Genomic DNA, 24,259 nt, shown 5'->3' on the forward strand with positions numbered 1-24,259 from the left:
AAAGTCAGGTCAAATCGTCTTATTTTCATGCAACGAATATCGCAGTATCCTTTTGATCATGTGCTTACGGGAGACCCTGTATAATTTCATCGCCAGAACTTAACTGGTAGTGTATATGATTTCGACCACCCTGTACCGTATGTATAAATCATTATTTAGAGGAAGCTGGAATACGAACGCCTCTGATATCGGCATCCCGACGCCGACGCCGACGCATAGTAAATGACGCGATGCATCATTGACGCCATGCCTTGATGTTTTTTTATGCCAATAAATGAAGCGTTCGCGAAATATTTTCCAAAATCGGACCTTAACATTGACTGATATTACCTATTATGCATCAAAATTTGCAGTATATTTCATCAAAACGCACAGTGAGGAGTGGTTGTCGTTGCAATGCCCGAAAATGTAATCATTCCTGCTTGTAAAGTAAGTATTCATAAACATCGGCATTCAGGAATTCTGGAAATTAATTGGAAACTAGAGCAAATATTGTATGTGATTCTCGGCGCTTAGATTTATTTTTCTTGCATGTTGTTGATTTTGGATTGACTAGTATTAGTGTCTTGTTGCATTTTTTACAATATACTGTAATGTGAAATTAATTTTTTGGTTTAATATTCCATGCAAAATGAACTGTACTATATACATATTTAATAATTTATAAGCCACGAAGATTAAATCTCCGTGAATCTTGAAGAGCTTCTTGAAAGCTTAAATAGGTAGGTTCTTGTCCGAAATTAGGTAGGTCCTGGAATAAAATTATTCTAATAATTCTGAATTAAAAACGCCATAAGTGGCGTGTTTTCAATTCAGCTGAAAGCTAATTTATCAACAGCTTAATGAAACTAAAAGATTTACTAGATACAATTGCGGTACCTGGAAGGGCTTTAAAGAGTATTGATAAAAGCCACTAACACCTCGGCGGCGGCATTGGAGAGATGTGGGCTAGGAACCCGTAGGCGCCGGGTTTATAACAATTGTATCTCACTTTCTTGTGAAAGTGGTTAACATTAATTTCACCTTACTTTCTATGAAAGAATTGTCTTTGTAAAACATTAGGTAAACTTTTTTTCTTAAAATGTCTATGTATGAAAGTAGTTCCTCGTATTTCCTGAGGAGCTGAAGCTACGAAATATGGCATGAAGCTCATGTGACAGAATCGTAGTTCCGTACATGGACCACTCTTCAAGGGCTCTAAGATATTTTCCTTAGTAAAAAAATAATATAAGTTTTTCCTATGGGTGAATTTTTATGTTGCCAATTGCTTTAATAGTTTAGCGCCTGCTGCGTCAGTTATGATACTGTATTTCCAAAATTAAATTTAAAGCGCCTTGAATATAGATTGTAAAAATAATTTTCATTAACTTTTATTTGCCGATTGTTTTCAAATCCCACATACCTTTTATTGTATGTCCTATACTATCCCAGACAGCACAAGACATTTGCAAGACGTCTTTAAGATGTATTTGTGCTGTTTGGGTACACATATATTAAAAATGATTTAATATGCAAAACGAAAATATTAACTAGTGGAGATCTAGAGTTCAGGGTTCAAAGCTGTGAAAAAGCTGTAATGAGCGAAATAAAAGTTACCCTAACGTATCGATTTTGTACCTGAATAAACGAACAGTAGTAAAATAAATAATTTACATCTTGAACTATGACCCGTTTAAAGCTGCAAGGAAAAACTCTTATTAGCAAAAAGAGAAAATGTAAAGAGTTCAAAGTTTAATAGTTGAATGTTAATTAGCACAAGAAATAGGTGCCTAAATGATATAATACAAAATAAATAGTTGAAATCTGCAGGAAGAAAACTTGTAAGTAGTAAATTTATTTATCAGTATTATTTTTTAAATGTTTCTGGCATTCGTAAGAGAGGACGCTATCATTTCCAAGAAGCCGCTTATAAAATCAGCCTAAACCACAATAACAGCTTACCAAAACCACAATATAAATTTAGCAAGAACGGCAACATAACTTCAGCATAAGTGCTGCAAAATAGGAAAAACAACCCTGCTCGCTATCTACTACTACAAAATAAATTGCCGTCCGGATGCAGATCGCTCAAATTTGCTAATAACCCCGAGTTTTCTTCAAAAAACTCTTTTAAAACAACTTTGACGAAGAGCAGCAGGTTGGATTAGAATGTTGAACTGGACCACTTACAACTTTAAGGGTGCCGGACGAAAAATAAAATGGAATGGTCGGATCCATCCTGGTCGCTATAAAGTTTCCTAGTACAAATCGTTTGGTAAAAATAATTTGTCTATAAAACCTCCTGACCAGGGTCACGAATTCGTATAAGAAACCAAAATTGCTCAGCGGCGCTATAAATACAGATACAATTTTGGCGCCGTCCCATTTAATCCAATTGCTTAAGCTAAATTAATTTGAAAATTATTAGGTAAGCCTGGTTGGCTCGATCGATTCCATAAAGGTTTCGAATACTAAAATCTGATCCTTTTACAAAAAAAAATACATGAAAGAAGTTGAAATAACTACATTGACCTGGTTGTACACTTTTTAATAGTATAGGGCAGAGAGTTTCCGGAACTGTGTTCGGCTGAACCTGAACCAGTATTTAACATTTGCTTAACATGTCCATTACTTAATCTTTTTTTAGGCGTTAAAATGTGGTGACCTTTCTTTTAAGTGTTAAAATACAGTTCACTACAAATCAACTTAAAAAAATCGCGTACCCCGTTAAAATTTCTGGATTTGCAAAGTGTTTCATTATCGAAAAGGTTTGGGAAACCCTGGTATAGAGCCTCTTTATCAGGCCCTAAATATTTTTTAGACCTTTCGTTCACTTTACGCTTTTTTATCACATTCTTAGTGTAAAATTGTCTTAGTTATATCGGCTGTGACACATGGACTGTGTTTTAGACTGAAACGGTTGCTTCCAAAAATGAATATAGAGTGTTAATTTGAGCACTATTTGGAATCGAAAATACTGCTCTAACACTGGAAAAAGTTGCATTTCCGGAAAAAATGTGTGCGATATTTAACTATATTTCAAACTTCGGATGAAACACTACTATGGACAAGAGCCCATCAATGTTTGAAAAATACATTACAAAAAAACTTTGGTACTATTTGGATGAGATAACATTGCTATAATACTGAAAAAGTTCCATTTCCGGGAAAATTTGATTTGAACTACATTTCAAACGATAGATCGAATTCTGTGTACCTACTAAAGAATACAACAATCTATGTATTCAAATTCATTACACAAAAAACGTGCAGAGATGAATCGTCAATTTTAGTAGCATCTAGAAGAGAGAACTTTTTTTGACCCGAGGAAATGCTGCATTTTCGTGAAAATTGTGTGCGAATTTTAAACTATGAATGGAACTGTGCACTAGAAAAAACAACATTCAATATTTAAAAATTAATTAAAAAAACTTGTTTAGATAGACCATTGATTTTAACATTATTAAGAAGAAATAACTTTGTTCTAACACGGGGAAATGTTGCATTTTCCTGAAAATTTTGTGCGAATTTCGACTACATTTTAAACTATTCAGTTCCTTTAGAACTGTGTACTAAAGAAGACAACAATTAATATTTCAAAAATTCATTACAAAAAAACATAATTTAGAAAAGCGTCCCTTGTTCTAACACGAGGTTGTTTTGCATTAATTATAATGTATTTCATTTCAGTTCTACTACTTGCTTGCGGTTAGGACAGAAATTTCACTTATTGTGCAAAAAGTTAAAAATTAAATTAAATCAAATTAAAGTCGAAAACTCCCTTGAAAAAACACTAGCGGATACCTTAATATATCGCGCAAAGCGTTGAGAAAACACGGGTCTTCAATCAAAAGTGACATCAAGTTAATGTTGTTCCGTGCTTTCTGCAGAATATTAAACGATGTCTACTGAAGATTTTTTATGTACAAACTTTATACTACAATTTTTAATAATAAGTAATACAACTAACTTTAATACAACAGACTAAAAAAAATTTTAAATTATTTTTTAATGATTTTTCCTTTATTATTTTTTGCGTTTCTCAAATTACTTTTGTTCCAGACAATTTGGGATGAACTTTACTAGCATTTTATAATCAGTATATAAAGGAAATTCGTTCGTCGAACGTCTATCTAATTTTTAGATGCCCTCAAGTAGATTCGGACGTCCAAAGATCGGAGAAAATAGAAATAAAAATAAGCCATAAAACTTTTGAGGAAACCATCAATTATTATGATGATTATTTTGTTTTAAGTAATATAATAATAATATGATAATGTAATGATATCATGGTTAACGTTATTTTCAGTTCGCCCAATATTGCAACACGTTATCATGTATCATGTTACTTTATATGTATTAATATGAATAAATGACACAAATTACCTCACGCGACAATTAAAAGTGTAGTTCACAGCAGAAAGGCACTAATTTTACATGAATATTGTAAGACAAATATATTGCACTGATATGCAAACAGTATATTGTACAAAACCGCATTTGTTAACGGATAACATCTGACTTCCGATGGCAAAACTAATTTTGCAGAAATAAAGTTTAGAAAGTTTAAAAATACAATCCATAATCTATCAACATCCTGGTCGTTCCTCGTCGAATAAATATTACATGCAAAAATATTATAAATTACAAACCTATGTGAGACTAAAAGCGATCTACAGGGAAACCAGGGGCAAACTAATGTTTTAACTTAACCAAAGCTGCATTGTGCCACCTGGAAAGAAATGAAATAGATTCTTTAGTATAAGATATACTCAGTCCAAAGCCTATTTATTTGAAATGAGCGAAGGCGAGGAAGAAAAATAGAGACTGCCATTAAACTACAGTTGGTTTTCTAAAAACTAAACTCAGTCCAAGGGGGTGATTATGGATAGAAATCCTTCTTACTAACTTTCTGCAAGCTTGTGCTTCATCCATTATTTCTTCTGCATTAATCCTCAAAAAGACACACATTGCACACCCAATGAATATCGACTCCAAATTGAAAACTGAGTTAAGTAGTTAGTAGGCAAGATGGTACGGCTGCCGCACTTGTCTTAGTGACACAAAATCACTCCATATATCTCGTCTATGAACGCGATATCCCGTCTATAATACAAAAAGAACCTACGACCTACTTCTATCGTTGTTTGAAAGAAACTGAATATTTAGTCAGCTTTTTGAAGAACCTTTTGAAGGAAAAGGAGGTTTTTTACACTTTCTAAACGAACTGAGCTATAGAACTACCTTGATATAATCGTTTGCTGTTGCGTATGTCAATTGCTTTACCCTGCAATTATATTTAATATTTTTTGTTGTTTACAATGTTGTAGATATAATTATATGGTCACTTATGCCTACTATTACTTTAAAATAAGATGTAGTATCGTTTCTACTATCATCAGCGTGATTTAACTATAAAAGAAGCCACAGCAGAAACGAGCATTCAGTCATTAGATGTTTGGTCTTGTTATATGTGCCCCCATGGCACATTGAGACTCAAACCATGCCACGATTTCCCAATGCTGATCTTTGATCGCACCATTAAGAGCAAATTAATCAGAAACGAAATTTTGATACTCGCTCTCAAATTAGCCTTTTGTTCAATTTTGACGAAAGTTTGATTTCGTGCAGCTGGACTTGTTGTGCAACAGAGGTCTAAAGAGCAGATCAACATTCAAACTATGCCACTATCTACGAAATATTCTCTTTCCTCGCACCATTAAGAGCGACTGAGACCGTAACTTCCTTGTTGAATCCTTGTACGCATTGTTTTTTTTTATCAAACTTTGACTTCGTGCTATGTATTGCAATGAAGGCCTAAAGAGCAGATCATCATTCAGGCTATGCCAGGATTTCCCCTGCTGGCTTCATTAAGAGCGACATAATACTTGCTTCTGACACAAGCTCTTAAATGAGTCTCTTGCAAGATTTTGATAAAACTTAGGATTTTTACAGCTTAATATACTGTGTAAAGGCTGAAAATACCACATTAAAAAATCTTGAGAATATTATTAAGCTATTGTGGCATGGTAAATAACGCATAAAGATTTTCTGATAATTTAATTGATTGGAATTTTAATAGAGCTGTTTTTTTTTACTTTATTTTAACGTAGAATTTTCGGGTATATTGATTTTCGGAATATCGGTTTATTGGTTTATTTCCACCTGTTAGAGATGCAATTAAATTATTTATGAATCAAAAATATTTTTCTTTAATTTATAATCGAAACTTGCTTAAAAGTAATACAACCCATACTAGCACTGCCGTAATGGGAACTAAATTGCCGAACACAAGCTCTTGGCCCTTGTTATTATCGCTCAATTTAAAAAAAACGACACTATTCTAAGAACCCAATACTGAAGTAGAGAATGAGCAAGAGAAATTTAATGAAAAATATACATAAGCAGCGTTTACAACTATTTATTGAATGTATTACAAAATTTGGCTCTAACACACCGCATACGTTATTGAAATAAAAATTACGTACATATTATTATATATAAAAAATGGAACACATAAAATCTCGAATATCAATCTATCAAATCTAAAACGCTGTTAAAATTTCATAGTGTCGTTTGCTGAGAAACATTGAAAAAATTTATCACTTAGCAGTTGAAACAAGCACTATGTAACAAAAAGCAAACATTTTTTAATTTTTGCTCAATTTTAAGTTCATGGCTTATCATAGGAAAGTAAACCTATCGTATTGGAATTGCACTCTCTATCTGTTAATATTTTTATCGCAAAATAATAATTCATAACATGTAATTAGACGTTTTTCCTCCATGTTGTTTTTTTGTTCAGTGGTTTCAACCGATTTATGTTTAGCAACATTTCGAAGATGTTCGGCAGTAAGTTACGAGCCTGGATGGAGGCAGTCCGGCCTAAAAAGAAACAGCATCGAAAAGAGAAGCAAGGAAAGAATGCACCACCCACAAATAACCGACCTAATACTAGTACCAGTACGCACACTGTAACTTGGAAAAATAGTTGCTTACTAGATAGTGAACGAAAGGCAAGATTCTCCGGTTTCTCGTCAGCTTAGTTAATAACTTATTGGCAAATTTCCAGGATGTAAACAGGGAGCCACAAAATAGTAGTAGCGACAAAACTAAAGAAAAACATAATGGAGTAGAAGCACAAGTATCCAGATACTCGGCCAACAATTTGTCGTCTCCAGAATCCGCCTATTCTACTGGCTACAGTACGGATGGTACTTCTCCAGGAGGAGCACCACCAAACTATTCCATTACTGATAAAAAATTGACAGGTACCAAAGGAGTAACTAGAATGTGAACAAGGGGAAGCTAAACTGAAAATATATGAATGGTTTCCAGAAAGTTCCTTGAAAACTAGACTGAATCCAGAGTTAAATAAGCAGGCACCTTCTTCATCAAAGGTCATATATCAAAACCCGGCCGATCAAGCACCAGCATTATCATCAGTGTCGATACAAGGGAAATTAATTGTAAGTTAATGCTTTCCATTTGACTTTCACCACATTTTCATTTTCTGGAATATTTCTGTTTAATATAAAAGTTCCAGTTAGAGATCTATATCTGGATTTACTGATGCGTCAGAACAGTTGTTCAAACAGCGCTTTTAGCCAAAATAAACTTACTATTTCTAGTAATTTATAGGGGTTTTACTTCTTCTTAAATTCCCGACTCAAAGCGAAAACTCTTTGTAGGATAGGCCAAGCTTAGAAGAAAAAGCACCATGTAGCAATGCGGCTGCATCCTCAACACTTTTTGGAAAACTTCCCGAACCATCTGGCTTAGTTTCACCAAGACAAAGAAATAGAATTAGAACAAATCCTTGGCTTCCAGGTGGTTCAGCTAGTACTGTGGCCAGCCCCATTCCTGCCAGACAAGAAGTAAAAGGCACTCCAATAGGTTTCCGAAAAAGTAGAAATAGTCCGTAAGTCACTTTCGTCAACCTCATTGCATAAATAACCGATAACGCACTTTTAATAGTATTCAATACCGATACTTGAGCCCTGCCTTGCAAAGAAGATCTCTGTCTTCATCTTCATGTTCTTCAATTAGTGCAGGTCCAAATCATTCTTTTGAACATCGAGTGCCCAAATCACTAAGTGATGAAGATGACTGCACATTAAATGAAATGATGGGCAAGTACGATGAAAGTTACATTTATGAAAAGGAAACAGATATACTGAGTGATAGCGACCCTACAGATTGCGAAAGCGACATCGACACAGGGCAAGATGGAGGCGATGAAGAAGATAATGGTGAAGAAGAATTGGATTTTATTGACAATGGTAACATTGATTTTTTTTATATTTACTCGAACTCCGGGCTTAAAGGATTGAAATATCAGGTTCCTATGTAGAAATAGAAAGTAAGGCGGACAATACAGGACATTGCATGTATATCATTCCACCTGACATGCAAAGGAAGAGGTCGTCTAGAAGGCGAGCCACAAGAAGGGGTAAAGAAGTGACTGATCGTCGACGCAAATTGGCCTCAAGTAAGAAGAATTGTAAACAATTGCTGGAAAAAAACAGGTAAGTCCAACAAAGCTTACTCTTTCACTGGCTTTGTGTCTAGTAGATAGTTGTAAATTCGATCATCTAGCCATGCATTTTGCAATTTATTTTATTTTATTAACTGGTAAAATGTGGTAATTTAACTAGGCATTCAAGTTTTCATCAAGACGGATCTAAAAGTGCCGGAGCAACACCAATATCAATACGTAAGTCCAATCCGGAATCAAACCAGCCCAAGAGTCAGAGTGATTCGTTAAAAAAGCGATCAAACTCAGTTTGCCTCCAACGAGACGTAAATGTTTTAATTGAAAAACGAGATAGGGAAGCTGATATGAAATATCAAGAGTTGATTGGCCAAGCTGAGCAAATAATTCGAACAATGAATATCAATGGTCTCTCACCCAGAAGACTTCCAGGGCCTACAAATAAAAGAGTAGAATTGTTAAGAACAACGGAATGTGCCAAACCAGAAGTGCTTTTTATGGGCAAACCTAACGAGGAGCCTTCAATACCATGTTCTAATATTTCTCCGTCCACGATAATTTTTAAAAATACTCGATTTAGTCCTAAGAAAAACCATATTACAAACTTCATCATAAATAATTCGCCAGTGTTGGTACGAAAGGAAATGCAATCGCAATCCCCCATATCTGTTCGAAGAACCTTAACAGGTAATTTCTCCTTTCAAATATTTTCAGACTCGATAATGAATATTTATTTAGATTATGGGCATTACTCACCTCTAGTGATACGGAAAGAGGCAAATCAATTGAGCGAAGATGTCTATAAACACAGTCAAATGTTAGGAAATAATCCGACTGTACCTGTAAATGTGCCATCAAAGCCCACAAAAGAACACCACGAGGTTACTTTTGGATTTCCCATTAGTTCCAGAAAGAGCCATAAAGTAAAAAGCATTTTACACAAAAATGACCCAGCTTCAATCTTGTCTAGTCCTAGGTAAGACCCAAAAATTAGCTAATTTAATAACTGACCAAAATTCGTTTAGGCATCGAAGGGAGACCGAATGTCCGATTGCGAGCAGTAGCTCAGAAGATGAGAGCTTACAAAAGTATAAAAAAAAGTTATCCAAAAGTTGCCCCCAAAGTGAGCCGATGCGACGGAAAGTTTACTTTGGTCGGAACACTATTAATATAACTAAATGTCATGGTACGTATTTGCTTTCGTTATTTGTCATGTTCAAAAAATATTTACAGGTGTAAAAAAATGAAAATTTTTACTCTAAATATTCAAGCAGTAATGTGTCATCTTCAATGATTTTTTTCGGAAATTGAAAATATGTTCTTCAATGTTACAGTACCAGGTGAACATTTTGGTTGACAATGCGATTGAAGAGGTGTTAGCAAAACTAAAAGGTTCATTTCTCCTCAAATACCTGAAAATCGATCAATTGATTGGTCATCTTCATTTATCGTTTATATTATGTTGTTCTGGTTTCGAGATTTTCAGGAAAATTTTACTTCATTGCTGCTTATCTGCTAATTGTCAAGGAAAGGCATGAACAAGGTGTTCCTGTTTTGCATTTTTAACAAATTGGAATATTTTTTGCTGTTCCAAACTGCATTAAATTGTTCAAAACTGTTGGTCAAAGCTGGTTAAAAGCTTAGCCGTTCAATCGGCTTGAAATCGAAGATGCTTTCCTGTCTTAATTTTCATTGAAAACGGCTGGAAATATCACATTCTCTGTCAGTATTTTAATCGAGCATTTTATTGATTCTGCATTGGTACAAAATACAAGTTCAAAGGGTATGAAACTTAAAAGCGTGGTAATTTCGAAACGTTGAAAACATCAAATCCGCTGGAAGGACCAGATTGATCGCCCATTTCAAGTTCTGCCCATTTTGCTATACGGTTTGATCAAAAATTTCTAACATTTGAAGACGCAGAAGAAAAAATCTCCGAATCCACGTTTAGAACAGCCTATATCTCACAAGCAGTAAAAATTAAATTAGTTGCTATGTCCCTTTTCATTTCACGTCCCAAAAATGTCTGACTATTAGAAATGTATCCTCAAGAGGAATGTAAATCAAATCTGAAAAATAAAGAAATGTAAACCTCAAGAGCCTACAACTTGCAAACGGTTGAAATTATGTTGCAGAATAACCATTAGGAGATAACCATGAGAGAATTGTATTATTGTCCGTTAATACTCTTACTCGATATATGATTATTAAATTAGAAGAGAAGCAAAATTTCGAAGCCCTTAAATGTATCTGCTAAAACTTTCGATATATCTCAATGTATAGAACGATTATTTTCCTAAAGTGTTTAATATACTCGTATAATATATCTTTTATTGATAGAGACAGACTTTCACAACTATTCCTTGAAACTGGTGAGTTTTTTTGGACGGAATTCTGACAAAAATTTTAAAGGAAGAATAATTTATATCGGCGTAAAATCCCGAAAAACTCACCAGATTCAACATTGACCAAAATCATGCGCTCAGCTTGACAAGAAACTGCCGATGGTAAATTTTGCAGAATTTAACGAAATGCAAATCCACCGTTTGGTTTCTCAAAGCTGGATTATCCCACTATAAATAATAAATTTGATAAAGAAATCAGCAGAACATATTAAGTATACACCGACTTGGGAATTAACGGTTTTGTTTCGAATGTATTTCAGGCCAATTTTCTTTTTCAGGCAATTCATCATTGAGAATTGACTTATATAAGCTGTTATCATTTATAGGTAAAACGGTCGCTTTTAATTTAAGCAAACATGTGCCAAATGGAGCATTTGAAGAAAAAGTTCTAAGTTCAGAGAATTTAAGACATCAGGTTTTACTTAATACAATTCAGAGCTTAAAGAGGAATTTGGAGGATCACTCGGCATCTCTTCAGCAAACTTACCGAAGCACTCAGAACGTGTATAAATATTAACTCAGCCGTAAACGCTATGTATACTTAATATCCACAAATGTACCTATGGTAATTCATATTATAGCGAATATATTTTTATGTTTAACTCGTTGAAGAGTGGTTTTACACTAGCATTTAAAAGTGATTGAAACCCATGGACGTCTCTGACTCCTGCTATTGGAACGTTGAGTGACTAACATCTTGATCTCGAGTTTTGAGCGATGTTATCTAATAAGAGTGATACGAGGGCCTTAAGTATCGTAAGGGTAAACTATACACCAACGCAGAATTACAATATTAGACATCTTGTATTGGTAGTCGTTTAAAAATTGCAAGCCCAGTAGTCTTCCTACTCAGAAAAAACCTATTAAATTCCCTAGAATTTTGTTTCTAGAAAATATCGTCCAGTTCTTTTCTGATTATACTCATGATACGACAATGATCGATATATTTATAAACATTTAGACATGATTTGTAGTACTATAATCCATCCGTAGAATTCTGTAGTCTAGTAGTGCATCTGAAAATCTTAGACGTAGTCATCATAAATGCCCAGTCTCGGAAAGATAGTTTTATATCATTATTAGACGTTAGATGATGTATTAAAAGTTGATGTTTTGGTATCGTTACACGACAAGTGTTTGTTATTCGATGTTTTTGTTTCTACGTTATTATTTAGTGTAGGAATGGTTAGAGCAATTTGGCAGGGAAACGATGAGATTAACCCGAGCAGAATGGAAATGAAGGAGCAATACTTGAAAGCCACAGGCTTATTCTAATTACTGAATTATTTACAAATTCAAGTCTCGTTATTCTGTCGTTTTTTTGTTAGTGTCAGTTGTTATTTTAGAATATAGCCTAGTAGACAATTTATATTAAGAAATAATGTCTGAAAACGTAGGTCCTGCTGATGGATACAATAAGTCCATTTCAAATGTGTTGTAATATTAATGTCTCAAACACTTCACTAGAAATGCCCTTTGAATTGGGGCGATTTCATCGGAAATGTCTAGCTATAGCGCAATTGTGCGGAAATTGTGCCGCTCTATTTATTTCATTCTAACGACATGAAATTGTATACATTTGAAAACAATCACTCCAAAACTAGTGTACCTGTTTGTTATAAAATTCGCTTGAAAATGTTGATACTGTTGAAACGCATATATAAGTAAATGTGTGAATTATCTAAAACACTAACTGTTTGATCTGCATTTGATTTGTAACCGCAAGCAAAACCAAAATTTTTATTTGCTAAATTATTAATAACTAAAAATTGTCTTTGGTTGGTTAATGCAGGGGACATTTTGCGACACTTTCTCGGTAGTTAATACTTTCTCAGTAGTTAACTTTCTATTGTGCATTTAGAGTACGATTTTTTGTGATTTATTTCCGTTCCATTTATTTAACGCCTACTACTTCGAAATAAGTACCTCCCTATGAAAATAATGAACAAAATAACTGCAATCATAAGTGCATTTATATAATTTCATTTAAGCATCTGTCTTCCACTATTTTTTAACGCCTACATATATGTTAGCTTAATAAATATAATTTATTATATTATGCGTTATGTTAACTCATTACTAAAACCTGAGGTAAATAATTTACTTTAAATGAAATTCTTAATTACCTACACCGGAAGCTTGTTGTAACTATAGTTTTAAAACTTGGATACATCGGCTGTTTAAAATATCAATATTACCAACTCTAGTCATTTTCTTAGTATTTAAGTTTGTTACTTATAAACTCTTACAGTCATTTCAAAATTGGTTGTTTTTTACTTTTTTATAGGTTAATAAAATTTGTAAATATTTGCGTTGGACTTTTAATGCGTAATGTCAATTTAATCTATAATTCAGATAATCCTTAGTAATGCCAGTATTCGTTAACGTAGTTTTTGTGATTTTGAAAAAGTATGTTGTTCCTAGAAACTTTAGATAGTCTAGTCGTTGATTTATTACATTACACGTTTCTATGAACGTATTGGACGAAAAGAAAATTGATAACAAAATTAACTCCTTTATTAATCATGAAAATATAAGAAGTATGAAGAAAACATATTTTTGGTATTTATTGGAAGGCAATTATTTCTTCAGAGTTATTTTCGTACATTTTCTCGCTTATGGAGAAAGACCTCATTTTTTGCGCGTGATGGTTTCCGACTATGTCTAGCATTGACTTGAAGAATTCTACGCTACAAGACAAAGTTCCGTCTCCAATTCGCTTAAATCCTTTGCCTAGTAAAAATCAATAATATGAAATTATTTAAATTATACATTTTACTAAATACTCGCCTGATGGAATGGGAGCAGAATTAATTTTCACAGTGTGCTTGGATAGCGTGGCTAAGAATCGTTTCAGCACGTCGTCTATATATTCTTGCCGCCCTGTGACCAGCTTTGATATGAATTTCAGAAAATATTCTATTAAATAAGCTTCTTCCTAAAATATCTTTGATTTATAAAACGATACAAAGGAAACGGCATTTCCGGATGGTCACCATTCCAAATTTCCGAAAACATTCATCGGGCTGCTTAAATAAAATCACAATGTCCTCAAAGTTCTTAACTTGCAAAATTGGAGTTTTAAGTCCTTCAAACCATTCGAAAAGCAGACTCACTAGAATATTTAAATTGCTTTCGACTGATAGTTTCAGCCATCCTACTTTGGAAGAGTTGATTTCGTCCATATACTGGCGAACCATTTGTCTGGTATCAGCATTTAGGGTTTGAAAATCTGTTAAGAGAGCTGAAAGAACATCTTCAGTATCTTGAACTATTAGGTCGTCTTGTGGGTGATCTTGGGAGAAATTTTTTTGAGTTTCCAGTTCTTGAAAACACCTATTTTCGAATAAAAGATCTTCGCTTAGTTCATCACCATCCAGAGTGCTTATTTCAGAGAAATTATCGCTGCTATCACCATTTTCGGATGGGTTTGGGCTGCATCCTCGAGAAGACTCCCCAGGAGGGTTTAGGTATATGCCTAAAAAAATATAAATGGAATTTAATTGTGAATAAAGCCACTTACCTCATAGTTACTTTCTGGATTTAAGCTAATAATGCTCGATATACTGTAACTGCTTTCGTGCCTTCTGATTTCTCCATATAATTTCTCAGTTAAAAAATCAGTCGTGAATGATACATTGAGCTGATTTTCATCATCATCGTTACATCCGCACAGTTTCAAAATCCTTTCGCAAAGAACATGCACAATTTTCGGAAGATATTTAAAGTTTCTTTCTTCGTACCCATGTAGAACTACCCTTTGTCGTTTTAGATATCGATTTAGCGTAAATTCATTCATATATTTGTCTTTTGAGACATTCTCTCTGGAATTAAAGTATTTTCTGACATACAGATATATCAAAACGACGAAGCCTATAATATTTATATGGAAGGAAAGTTATGGCTTACTTTAAGTAAAAAGTTATAGTTTGTGGAAGAATAAATTGTGCAAAGTGCCTAACACATAAAATTTGTCCTCTGGTTTGAACGGAACCGGGACGCTTCAGCCTCACATATCTTATGGCATCGTTAGCGGTCACTCTTAAGGAAAACACTAGGTAACATGCAATCAAAACCCCTGTTCTACCTAAGCCTGGAAAAAGTCATATTACAAAATGCAAAGTTATCTAGGCGGTTTACGAATTGCTTAAATGATTGCAAAGTTCCTTGAAAATTAAAAAAGAGTTATGGTTAATTATATTGAATGTATGTGTAGATTTACGTTCAGTTAATGATTGCTTAAATATATTTTTACCTGCATGGCAATGAATAGCAACACGCCCCTCGGTTAGAGCAAATGCTATAACTTTGACCATGTTAAGTAAACCTTCCAATGTGGCGTCTCCATAATCTTTCCATGTAAAATTATAATAAAATACTGAAAATTAAATAAATTAATACATTGGCCATATAACCACAAATTAATACTTTTCCTTAAAATTTGTAAAATTATATGTAAACTCAATTAATTTTTAGCTAAAATGATACTATAACTTGTATATACAAATAATTTGGTAATGAAAATAATTGGTGTCTTCAACTCCTCATTGCTATTTGTTACTTGAAATAGTTTATTTGCAAGTATACGCTCGCATTTTAAATTGTGCGCATACAGGATTGGTTAAAGAAATATAGACACAATTTATAAAGGAGATAATTTTAATGATTCCCAGGATTAAATTGAAATTCAATTTCAAAAAGGAATCAAAATCTTCGCCGTTTACCTCTTGACAGTAATGAAGTCGCTGAACTAAGTATTTTCCGAGGAATGCCGGCAATTTCGCCACTTTTCTATCTTGCAATTCTTCAATATTTTGTAACCTATTTTTGTAAATGGCATTTTTAATATGACCCTACAAAAAAAAGTCAAGTGGGGCCAAATCGGGAGACCGAGCTGGCCATTCAATTGTCCTCTGCGACCAATCGATTTCTCAGGAAATGTTTCACGGAGATATGTTCAAACTTTGCATCCGAAATCCCATATTCTATGATCATGAATATTTTAATACGCTCAGTTTCACATAAACGTGCCATTTTAAACCTCACATAATTCACAATAATCTACATTGGTAAAACATTTTTTTTTCATTCGTGTCAATCAGAGATTAACTGTTTAGAACAAAATAATGAGGGCATTATAGTGACCTAAACTTTCTCAGATGTCTTGATGAACAGAGTTTTTATAACAGATTTGATAATTTGGCGAATTACATTAAAACCTAATTTTGAGAACTCGATATCTCCAAAATAGTTAAATTTAAACATCTAATGTGTTATACGATTTTTGTTTGCAACTGGGAGAAGAATCCAATTATTGAATAAAATACGGGGTTTTCCATTTCAGAAAAGGTAACATTGTGTTGCTGTGACTTTTTGACTGATCCTGTATACAAAATTTTTCTTTACTTAAATAGAGTGGGAATAACCTTACAATTTTTGCATTATTTGTTTTATCCTAAGTATCTTAGTTTAGGAAATAATTCACCGTTTCTATTATGGTGTTCCAGGGTTAAAGTTACAAAATCCTAAGGGAGGTTCCATTCAGCAAAATATGGATAAATGTCCGCATGTGCTTCGTTTTCATATAAAGGGTTAAACGTTTTTTTTTTTTCATTTGTTTAAATTAAATCATTACGGTGTATAATATTTATTCATCTGCCGGACCATTAAGAATTGATGAAACAGTTTCAGGGGCCTCCCAGGGAGAAAATCGGTTGGTCTTTTACAAAAGAAATGACTGTCGAATGCATTTTATAAACTCTGCAACTGAACCATCCAAATTATTACATTTTCGTCCCTTTTCGGACTGTTTCTGGTGCTTCGTGTCGTTTGCAAGAAAACCTACGATACGGGAATACTGAACACCACGAGGGGCACTAACGATGCTTAGGAATCTATCCGAAAAGGTACCGGATAATAGTTATTTATATGTCTATGTAATTTAGTTACGACTCAATAGTTTGCAAAATGTGACGTTTTTTTCACCAATTAATTAAATGCGACACAGGAAAATTTTTTTGCAAAAAACAACCGACTCTCCCCCTGAGTTAAACTCAGCTAACACGTTCTTAAAAGCTCAAAATGAAAACTTAATTTTTTGAGAGCTGAACACGAGGTTTTGGAACGAAGCACTATCTGACCCAGAAGAAGTTCATATAGAACCAATTCACGTTGAGTGAATGCATGAGTCAAATGAGAGCGCAGGTATGCTATGCCATTCTATATTTTCTTCTATTTTCCTTTCTACTGATGTTACGGTTTATAGCTTCAAAGTTTAGAATTGTTGGTTTCAAAGAATAAACAACGTTTGCATTTGATTTTACGTTTACTTTTTGCCAGTATTCATTAATAAACCCCGAGTTGCATAGTAATGGCTCTAAAATAATTTAAGCGTAATGTAAAAAATATCAACATGTTAAGTTTTGGCAAGAACTCATCAGAGCTTAAGCCACTGCAACAATGATATTGAATGTATGGTATGAAAAATCCCTAATTTTCCATTGCATACTTTAGTTTACCAATATCTGAATCCTCACTGCTCAATATGGGAATAATAAATAAGTAAAAACCGTTAAAAAGATTCCCTTAGAATTCAAAACTGGACTTCTATTGATTTTTTACGCTAACGCGACATGTGTTTCCATTGCTTTGTTTTTACCCTAATATCTGTCTATTGTTGGCAAACAATTAATAAGGGTTGATTTTTCGATTTTTTAACTTACGTTTTAGTAAAATGTTAACAGGTTGCTTTTACATTACGGTGAAAATAAGGGTAATAAATTTGAACAAAAATCTGTTTATTAATAATAATTCCTTACCAGAAGCTAAAATTCAAGCGCAAAGTAAAAATAGAGACACTACATTCGTTCATAAATGACTCTAGCTTACTGTGTAAACAGTACCCCAACAAAGCGGTTTCTGTTTTATTGCACATTGAAATGCTATTAACAATGTAATATTTGCACAAAATATGCAAATTATCTATCAAAATTTTGAAGAAGTCAACACCTAAGACGACGCACATTTTGACTGTATTTTTCAATTAGTTTCATTTTTTAATGCAAAGCACGAGTCTTTTTTGACTGTTGATCTGTAGCGAAGTTCGTTAAAATACATCGATGCTCTAAACAGATATGTAAAACATTAAATATAGCGAGTTGTAATTATCTGCTATATATTTATATTTTTATACATACATATTAGTAGCTAGATTTCCTTAATGGTTATTTTTAACATGGAAACTATTAACGTAATTAGTTGAATATGACCCGTGCTCTATATAAAATTGTGCTCAGGCCCCATATCCGTTAAAAAAGAAAACACATTAATATTCCATGAAAGCCCTATCGTTCCGTCATAAACCAGTTTAATTTATGCTGTTAATTGAAAATTGTAATTTGTGCTATTTTTAGTACAATTCTCAAATATTTATTGTGTTGTTGATTACCCTCATATTAAAAAATCGATGTCCTATTTTTATACCACTGCAGTGTTAATATAGGACATCATACTATATTGGGTGATCCAGTTATAACGAGGGATATAGTAATTATTTATTATTTGTTTTTTTTTCTGTTGTTGAAATAGTATGCTTTGCATATTATTTCATTTCATAGTATTACCATATTCACATGGTAATACATTATGAACTGTTTTATTTCGTTCAAGCTTTTGCTGTTTTAGGTTTCGAATATGTAAATGTTTATAATTAACTTAACTTTACTGACAAAACTTGCAAATAGGCAAATTGTCTAGGTTGAAGCTGCTTTGAAACAAAAGTGATGGTTTTTAGATTAACATCAAAAATTAAATTCCTTCGAAATGTATTTTTATTCGCATGTGAATGAATGAATATTCCGCATTTCATCTGATCGCCTATGCAATGTTAATGATTCACGCATAATTAATTTAGACCGCATTAAATAGCCGACATTCCCTGGAAATATATTTGGGACAAGGTTAATCGAGTTTTCCCAATAATCTATAACCTGATAACTTACTGTTCTGTTCCATAAAAACACTTGGATCATACGAAAACCCTGAATTTTCCAAAGGTTGACCACAGCTTGAATGTTCTTTGGGACATTGCAGGTTTATAATTGATTTAATCCCCAAGCTGAAAATTTCAGATCACTGTCGATTTTACATATTCAGTGATATTGATAGATAAGCATAACAACAAATAAGGAGTAACTTGTGATCAAAAGTTTGTTGAATTAAATGAACATTCTGTGTAATTTACACGTGTTAGAATTTACAAATTTTATTAATCTGATAAATGGAATTTATTACTTCGGTCAATAACCATTACATGTGGCAAAAAACGATAGTCGTAATTACCTTTCGAATTGCTGTATGATATTTTTCTTAATTATCACCATCGTGCTTGGCCTGGCCATTGCTAATATATCATCAGTAACCCTGAAAAACAACTTTTTACACTTAAAAATTATTAATGAAAATAACAGTAAACATTGATGGCTTTATTAAAATTCCAATCAACATGTTTAATGTGCTTTATTATTCAGATTCCACATGAAAGTCTGTGAATTTTCTGAATAATATTATGCAGACCAGATCATAGTTTCAATTTATTACATGGCTTTTCAAAAGGGTAGGTTTCACTAGGTAGAAATATCGGATGAATGGTTGGAAAAATCGATTTAAATAATTATTATATCACTAACAAAACTAATGGAAAAACTGGCAAGTTTTCGCGACTTTATTCTGTTGTGCAACATAATTTTTGCTTGGAGTTTTGCAAGCTGCTTGCCTTCCCAGATGTGTTTTTCAGACACGTTTGAAGACGCAAGCCACTCATGATTGTGAAACGTCCGGCGGAAATTCGTTTACACGAAGGAATAAAATCCGGAATATCTCACCAGTTACAAGAAACGGTCGCAAATTTTTTTAGCTGAAAACTATGTATTTTAGTATAATAAATCTTGCTATAAAATTCACTTCATATTATTTATCAATAAATAGTGATATTGTGTCTACACCATTTTAAAATTTAACATTTATTACATTTTGGGATTCATAGAAATAAATAATTGTCCGCATTCTCTACTTCAAAATGATATGGTGTAGGTAATTTATTACATTAATTGTGTAATTACATCGAATTGTATTTAGAATACTGAATACAAATTATTTTAATTACATTAAAATAACACTACATAGTTGCCTTTTCTTAATTAAATGTTATTTTTGATGCAATAGTATGAACTGCCACATTTACAAAACTTATCACACTCGACAGTCAGTATAATATTTTTGAAACTTTGTTTGCTAAGTACATTTTGTTATTGTAAGTTTGGTTTTAAGTTAATTATTTAAATTTATTGCGGCCACGTTTAAGATGGATGAGATTCGGGATCAAAAGTTTTCACAATTGAAGGGCAATTAAAGCAATTAATGTCCAAGTCCAAAAATCACGAATCCAAGGAAAACCGCAAAACTGTTCCACTAAAACTCGACAAGTCGCAAAGTTATAATGCAGGTGCCATCGGCAAGTTCTTCCAACAAATGCTTCTAGTGAGATCGAGGTAATCTATATATTTAATATCTCCTTTTCTACTTCTTCTTTATTAAATGATCAAGATTTTTCAACTTTGCCGGGTTTTGAGTGCTTCTAGGAGTTACGGTAAAATATCTTTGAGCATTTTTCAGCAGACCTGACTTACATCTCTATCTCTTTATTGTATTGTGAAGCGTATTTGTGCTCCTAATGTTCATACGATATTCACAAAGTCTCGTTCCTTTGATGACTGTAGCGCATTTGATAAATTAAATATACATGAATTTCATTAAGTACATGGACTTTTTCATGCATTACAATACATGGTCAAGACACGTATTACTACGGTTTCGTCTTTGCTTGCTTTCTTCAATTCCACCGCCTTTTCCTTTCTTTTGATTCATTTTAACATAAAATTCACAAACCCTTGTTCAACATATTTTTGTTTGGCTCCCATTAAGGTTTGAAGCACATTCGTAACAAAACTTTCAAACGATGGCGTCTAGCAGTGAAGAACCTTAGGCTTAAATTACACAATTTTAAATGATTAACTCGAATTGATACGTTTTGACACTTAAATTGTTATTTGATTGCAGTTTGCAATTATTCTTTTCCCTGTCGAATAACATCGATCATACATTATTTTAGCTGTAAATTGAAGAGTTTCTCAGATTTTGGTACTTATGTTACTCAGATTTAGTACGTTGCAGTCAATTTTTTGAAATGTTTATTTAATTTTTTTTATATGTTATTATATTTATTTTGCGTAAAGGTTCCCCAATAGTTCCCAAAAAGTTCTGCTACTTTTACCCATACATTTGCAAATACTGTAGCGTTATTGCCTTATGACTCAATTTGTCGGAATAACAACTTAATTTGAGCGAATTTGATATTTCGATTTGTGTCTTCCACAATCCATTGTCTCAGTGCGTTAAATTGGTAAACATGGTCATATAAAATTCAGTTATTTCTCTTCCAGCTATTATAATGTAAATTTGATATTGTATTGAAATCGCAACAAATATTACATCAATAGCCACTTAATTATAAAAATACGTTTATTGATGCATTATACTTTAAAACTGTTTACAACTAGTAGTTAAAATGCATTAATTTTTTTATGAGTATTGCAATAACAATTCGAGTCCCCTATCAGTGTTTAATTTATCAGCTACCAAATAGACAATTTAAAACCCGGATTAAGAAAATGTTAATTATAAATGTCCATGATAGTAGTTAGCATTTCGCTTAATTTATTTCAACCGCACGCAATAAATATTTGTTTAAAAAAGCAAATTTAGAACAAACCTATTTGTTAAGTATAATAGTTCACGAAGTGGTGATTTACCTGTTGAGGTATTTGCGTGCAAACACTTGAAACGGATGTAGCTTTAATGAAATCGGATTATATCTTACCAATGGGAATATATTCCATGAATGGCAAGACTATCGGGTTTCCAATTTTCCGGATTTTCATATTTACAGTTGAGTCCTCCGCAAAAAACGCTGCACTGTATCCCATGAGGAGTCAGTCTTCGGACATGATCCGAAAGTTTGTTATAGTTGGCTTGTACGGTTTCACCGTTACTGCAATTTTTCAAATCCGTCAAACTCATGTTGGTGACAAAAATCGCTTTTCCACCGCAAGGCGCATTTGGAAGGTTTGCCTTTGCCGTCCGCAAAATTATTCAAACTACCCCAAAATACAACGCACTGGAGCGTGGAATATCATTATTGAATCAGGCGCATGCTTCTATTTGTTCGATAATATTTAAACGATACCAACTGAACGTCTTTTTGCCACGAGATGCAAGTATACCCCTTAAGTACATTATGCAAAAATCAGGAACAATCATCTGGTAAGTGAACCGAATAGAGAAACGAGACATTTGAAGACTTTTGTGAAAATGTCCAACAGGACCTTAAAATATTTAAAAACTTTAGGACAAATGGACTTCAGGTTGGTTAAGGAAAAAAAATTGCAAATGGAAAAGATATACAACTTTAATGACCATGGGATATTGAGACACTCAGTTAGATGTTTAAGAGGCAAATCTCTCTAAGTTTTCGATTATCTTTTTTCAAACAGTAGCCAGCTTTTTCCTCGATTCTTTGCTCTTTTTAGCTTATCTACTGCATTAGATACTCTTTGTTTGTACTTACATATTCTACTTATGTGTAAATTTGACTGTAGTTTCTTATGAAACACTATATATGTTATAAAATTTGTGACATCAACAGATATCTAAAATATTTTTATCTTATGTATTTGTTGATAGCGAAAATTGCATCCCATAGGTTTGGTTTTACAATCTAAGTTTAAACTTGGCTTCAACTGAATTCCAACTGAGCCTGCACTCAAACTGAATTTAGCAGCCAGGTGTTATTGCACGATACAAACCAAATGGGTTCACATTGCACAAATTTCGTACAACCCAAATTTTTTACTTAACCGTGTCTTGAATTCCCGTTGAACTTGAACAGCAAAGTTCAGTCCGAGTTCAGGTTCAGGATAAGTTCAGTGGAACCTAAGCTCAAGCCTCCATGGTACAACTGGGCTAATTGTTTTTCGGATCATAAACTTGAATTAAAAAACATGTCTTTTGCGTAAAATCAGATTAAAATAACACATTTTCACTTATGTTTATTGAAGATAAATGTTCACATTAGAAAATATCTAGAAGTTGTAATTACGTAGCGAAAATGATCAGAATTACACTTTTCCGGGCAATCGAGAGAACTCAGACAATGTTTTTATTTAGCTCTATTAATAAATTGATTTCCTTTCAAAACATTTCAACTTTTTGACAAAATGGTTCTCAAATTAATTAATTCAAGTTTAACATGATAAATATCTATCAACACAATGTATATCAAAATGTAATAGTATTCTAGCAAAGTCAGCGAAAAAGACTGAATTAGTAAAAGTCACGCAATCGAAACAGAAAATTTGAATTATACGCTTCAAAATATATACAGATTCCCTTTTTTAAATTATTTGTTCTATACGAACTGGACATTTTTCCTTTAAGTGAAAACTTCACTAAGTCTAGAATATTAATACATATTTATCAATAATCAAATATAAATAAAAATTAGTTTAAACTAGTTGAATTTTCTACTTCATTTCATATGACTATTCTGAACATGGTGGTACCGATATTTACCGGTTGTTACAAATTTTTAGTCTGTGCTGATAAATATTTCTAAAACGCATTTTTCACATAAACATCGAAGTCACGAATTATTATTGAACGTCTTAAAGCAATCCCATAATTATTGAAAACATATCAATTGATGCTTTTTTCAGCATATCAAGGGAAAATAACACCAATATTCTTCGAGTTTTAACTCGTTTGAATAAAGCTGTTCAACGAGTAACTGGCTTGTATGGAAAAACCTGAACAGCACGAATAACATCAGTGAATAATTAAATGGATTTATATGTATGTCGTGCCACAGGGAAAAGTAAAATTGAGCCGAATTTACTTACAAGTAAATGACAAAGTAAATACTATATACGTTGTACATATTCAACTTTTTATAGCCGACATGCCATTAAATAAATGTTTTAGTTAATAACTTACAAAATATTTGCGCTTTATTGAAAACTGAACAATACAGTCAATCCAAAGCACTTTCGAATAGTTAGGAAAATTTTGGCGACTTGTACTCAGCAGCAGATGAACCTTGGCAAACTAATATCATTATGCTGATGAGTCCTTACTGATCACAATGTATTTATACTTCAGCTAGTAACCAGTAATTTTCTGGAATTCATTGAATATACAGGGATAATGAGGGAGTAAAAGTACGAGGGCACAATAGGACAGAAATGACCGCGGTGCGAGGCCAAACACC

At 33.0% G+C, this 24,259-nt stretch overlaps 2 protein-coding genes across 4 annotated transcripts; one reads left to right on the forward strand and one right to left on the reverse strand.

The window, feature by feature from the left end:
• The first annotated feature begins 208 nt into the window (after window positions 1-208).
• On the forward strand, window positions 209-13,189 carry LOC109533843. 3 transcript variants are annotated; one of them, XM_048662738.1, is made up of 11 exons: window positions 209-429; window positions 6,785-6,995; window positions 7,052-7,250; window positions 7,318-7,448; window positions 7,671-7,900; window positions 7,957-8,261; window positions 8,321-8,507; window positions 8,637-9,160; window positions 9,212-9,449; window positions 9,499-9,659; window positions 11,205-13,189. In XM_048662738.1, the coding sequence occupies exons 2-11, from the start codon at window positions 6,801-6,803 to the stop codon at window positions 11,393-11,395; spliced, it is 2,361 nt and encodes a 786-aa protein (XP_048518695.1). In that variant the 5' UTR covers window positions 209-429; window positions 6,785-6,800; the 3' UTR covers window positions 11,396-13,189. The 3 variants fall into 3 exon arrangements, with proteins under 3 accessions (XP_048518695.1, XP_048518700.1, XP_019754887.1); XM_048662743.1 differs by having other exon boundaries at window positions 8,029-8,261; XM_019899328.2 differs by having other exon boundaries at window positions 6,809-6,995.
• A 191-nt stretch (window positions 13,190-13,380) lies between these two features.
• On the reverse strand, window positions 13,381-24,234 carry LOC109533844 (protein tyrosine phosphatase domain-containing protein 1). The gene is made up of 9 exons (XM_019899330.2): window positions 21,815-24,234; window positions 19,219-19,299; window positions 18,879-18,994; window positions 15,134-15,256; window positions 14,788-14,971; window positions 14,413-14,702; window positions 13,875-14,356; window positions 13,669-13,816; window positions 13,381-13,611 (listed from the first exon to the last, which is right to left on the reverse strand). The coding sequence occupies exons 1-9, from the start codon at window positions 22,012-22,014 to the stop codon at window positions 13,445-13,447; spliced, it is 1,791 nt and encodes a 596-aa protein (XP_019754889.2). The 5' UTR covers window positions 22,015-24,234; the 3' UTR covers window positions 13,381-13,444.
• Window positions 24,235-24,259: the final 25 nt, after the last annotated feature.

Source organism: Dendroctonus ponderosae, unplaced genomic scaffold (genome assembly GCF_020466585.1).
Source record: "Dendroctonus ponderosae isolate FM_Combo_2020 unplaced genomic scaffold, Dpon_F_20191213v2 Dpon_F_20191213_1, whole genome shotgun sequence".
Taxonomy (NCBI): Eukaryota; Metazoa; Arthropoda; class Insecta; order Coleoptera; family Curculionidae; genus Dendroctonus; species Dendroctonus ponderosae.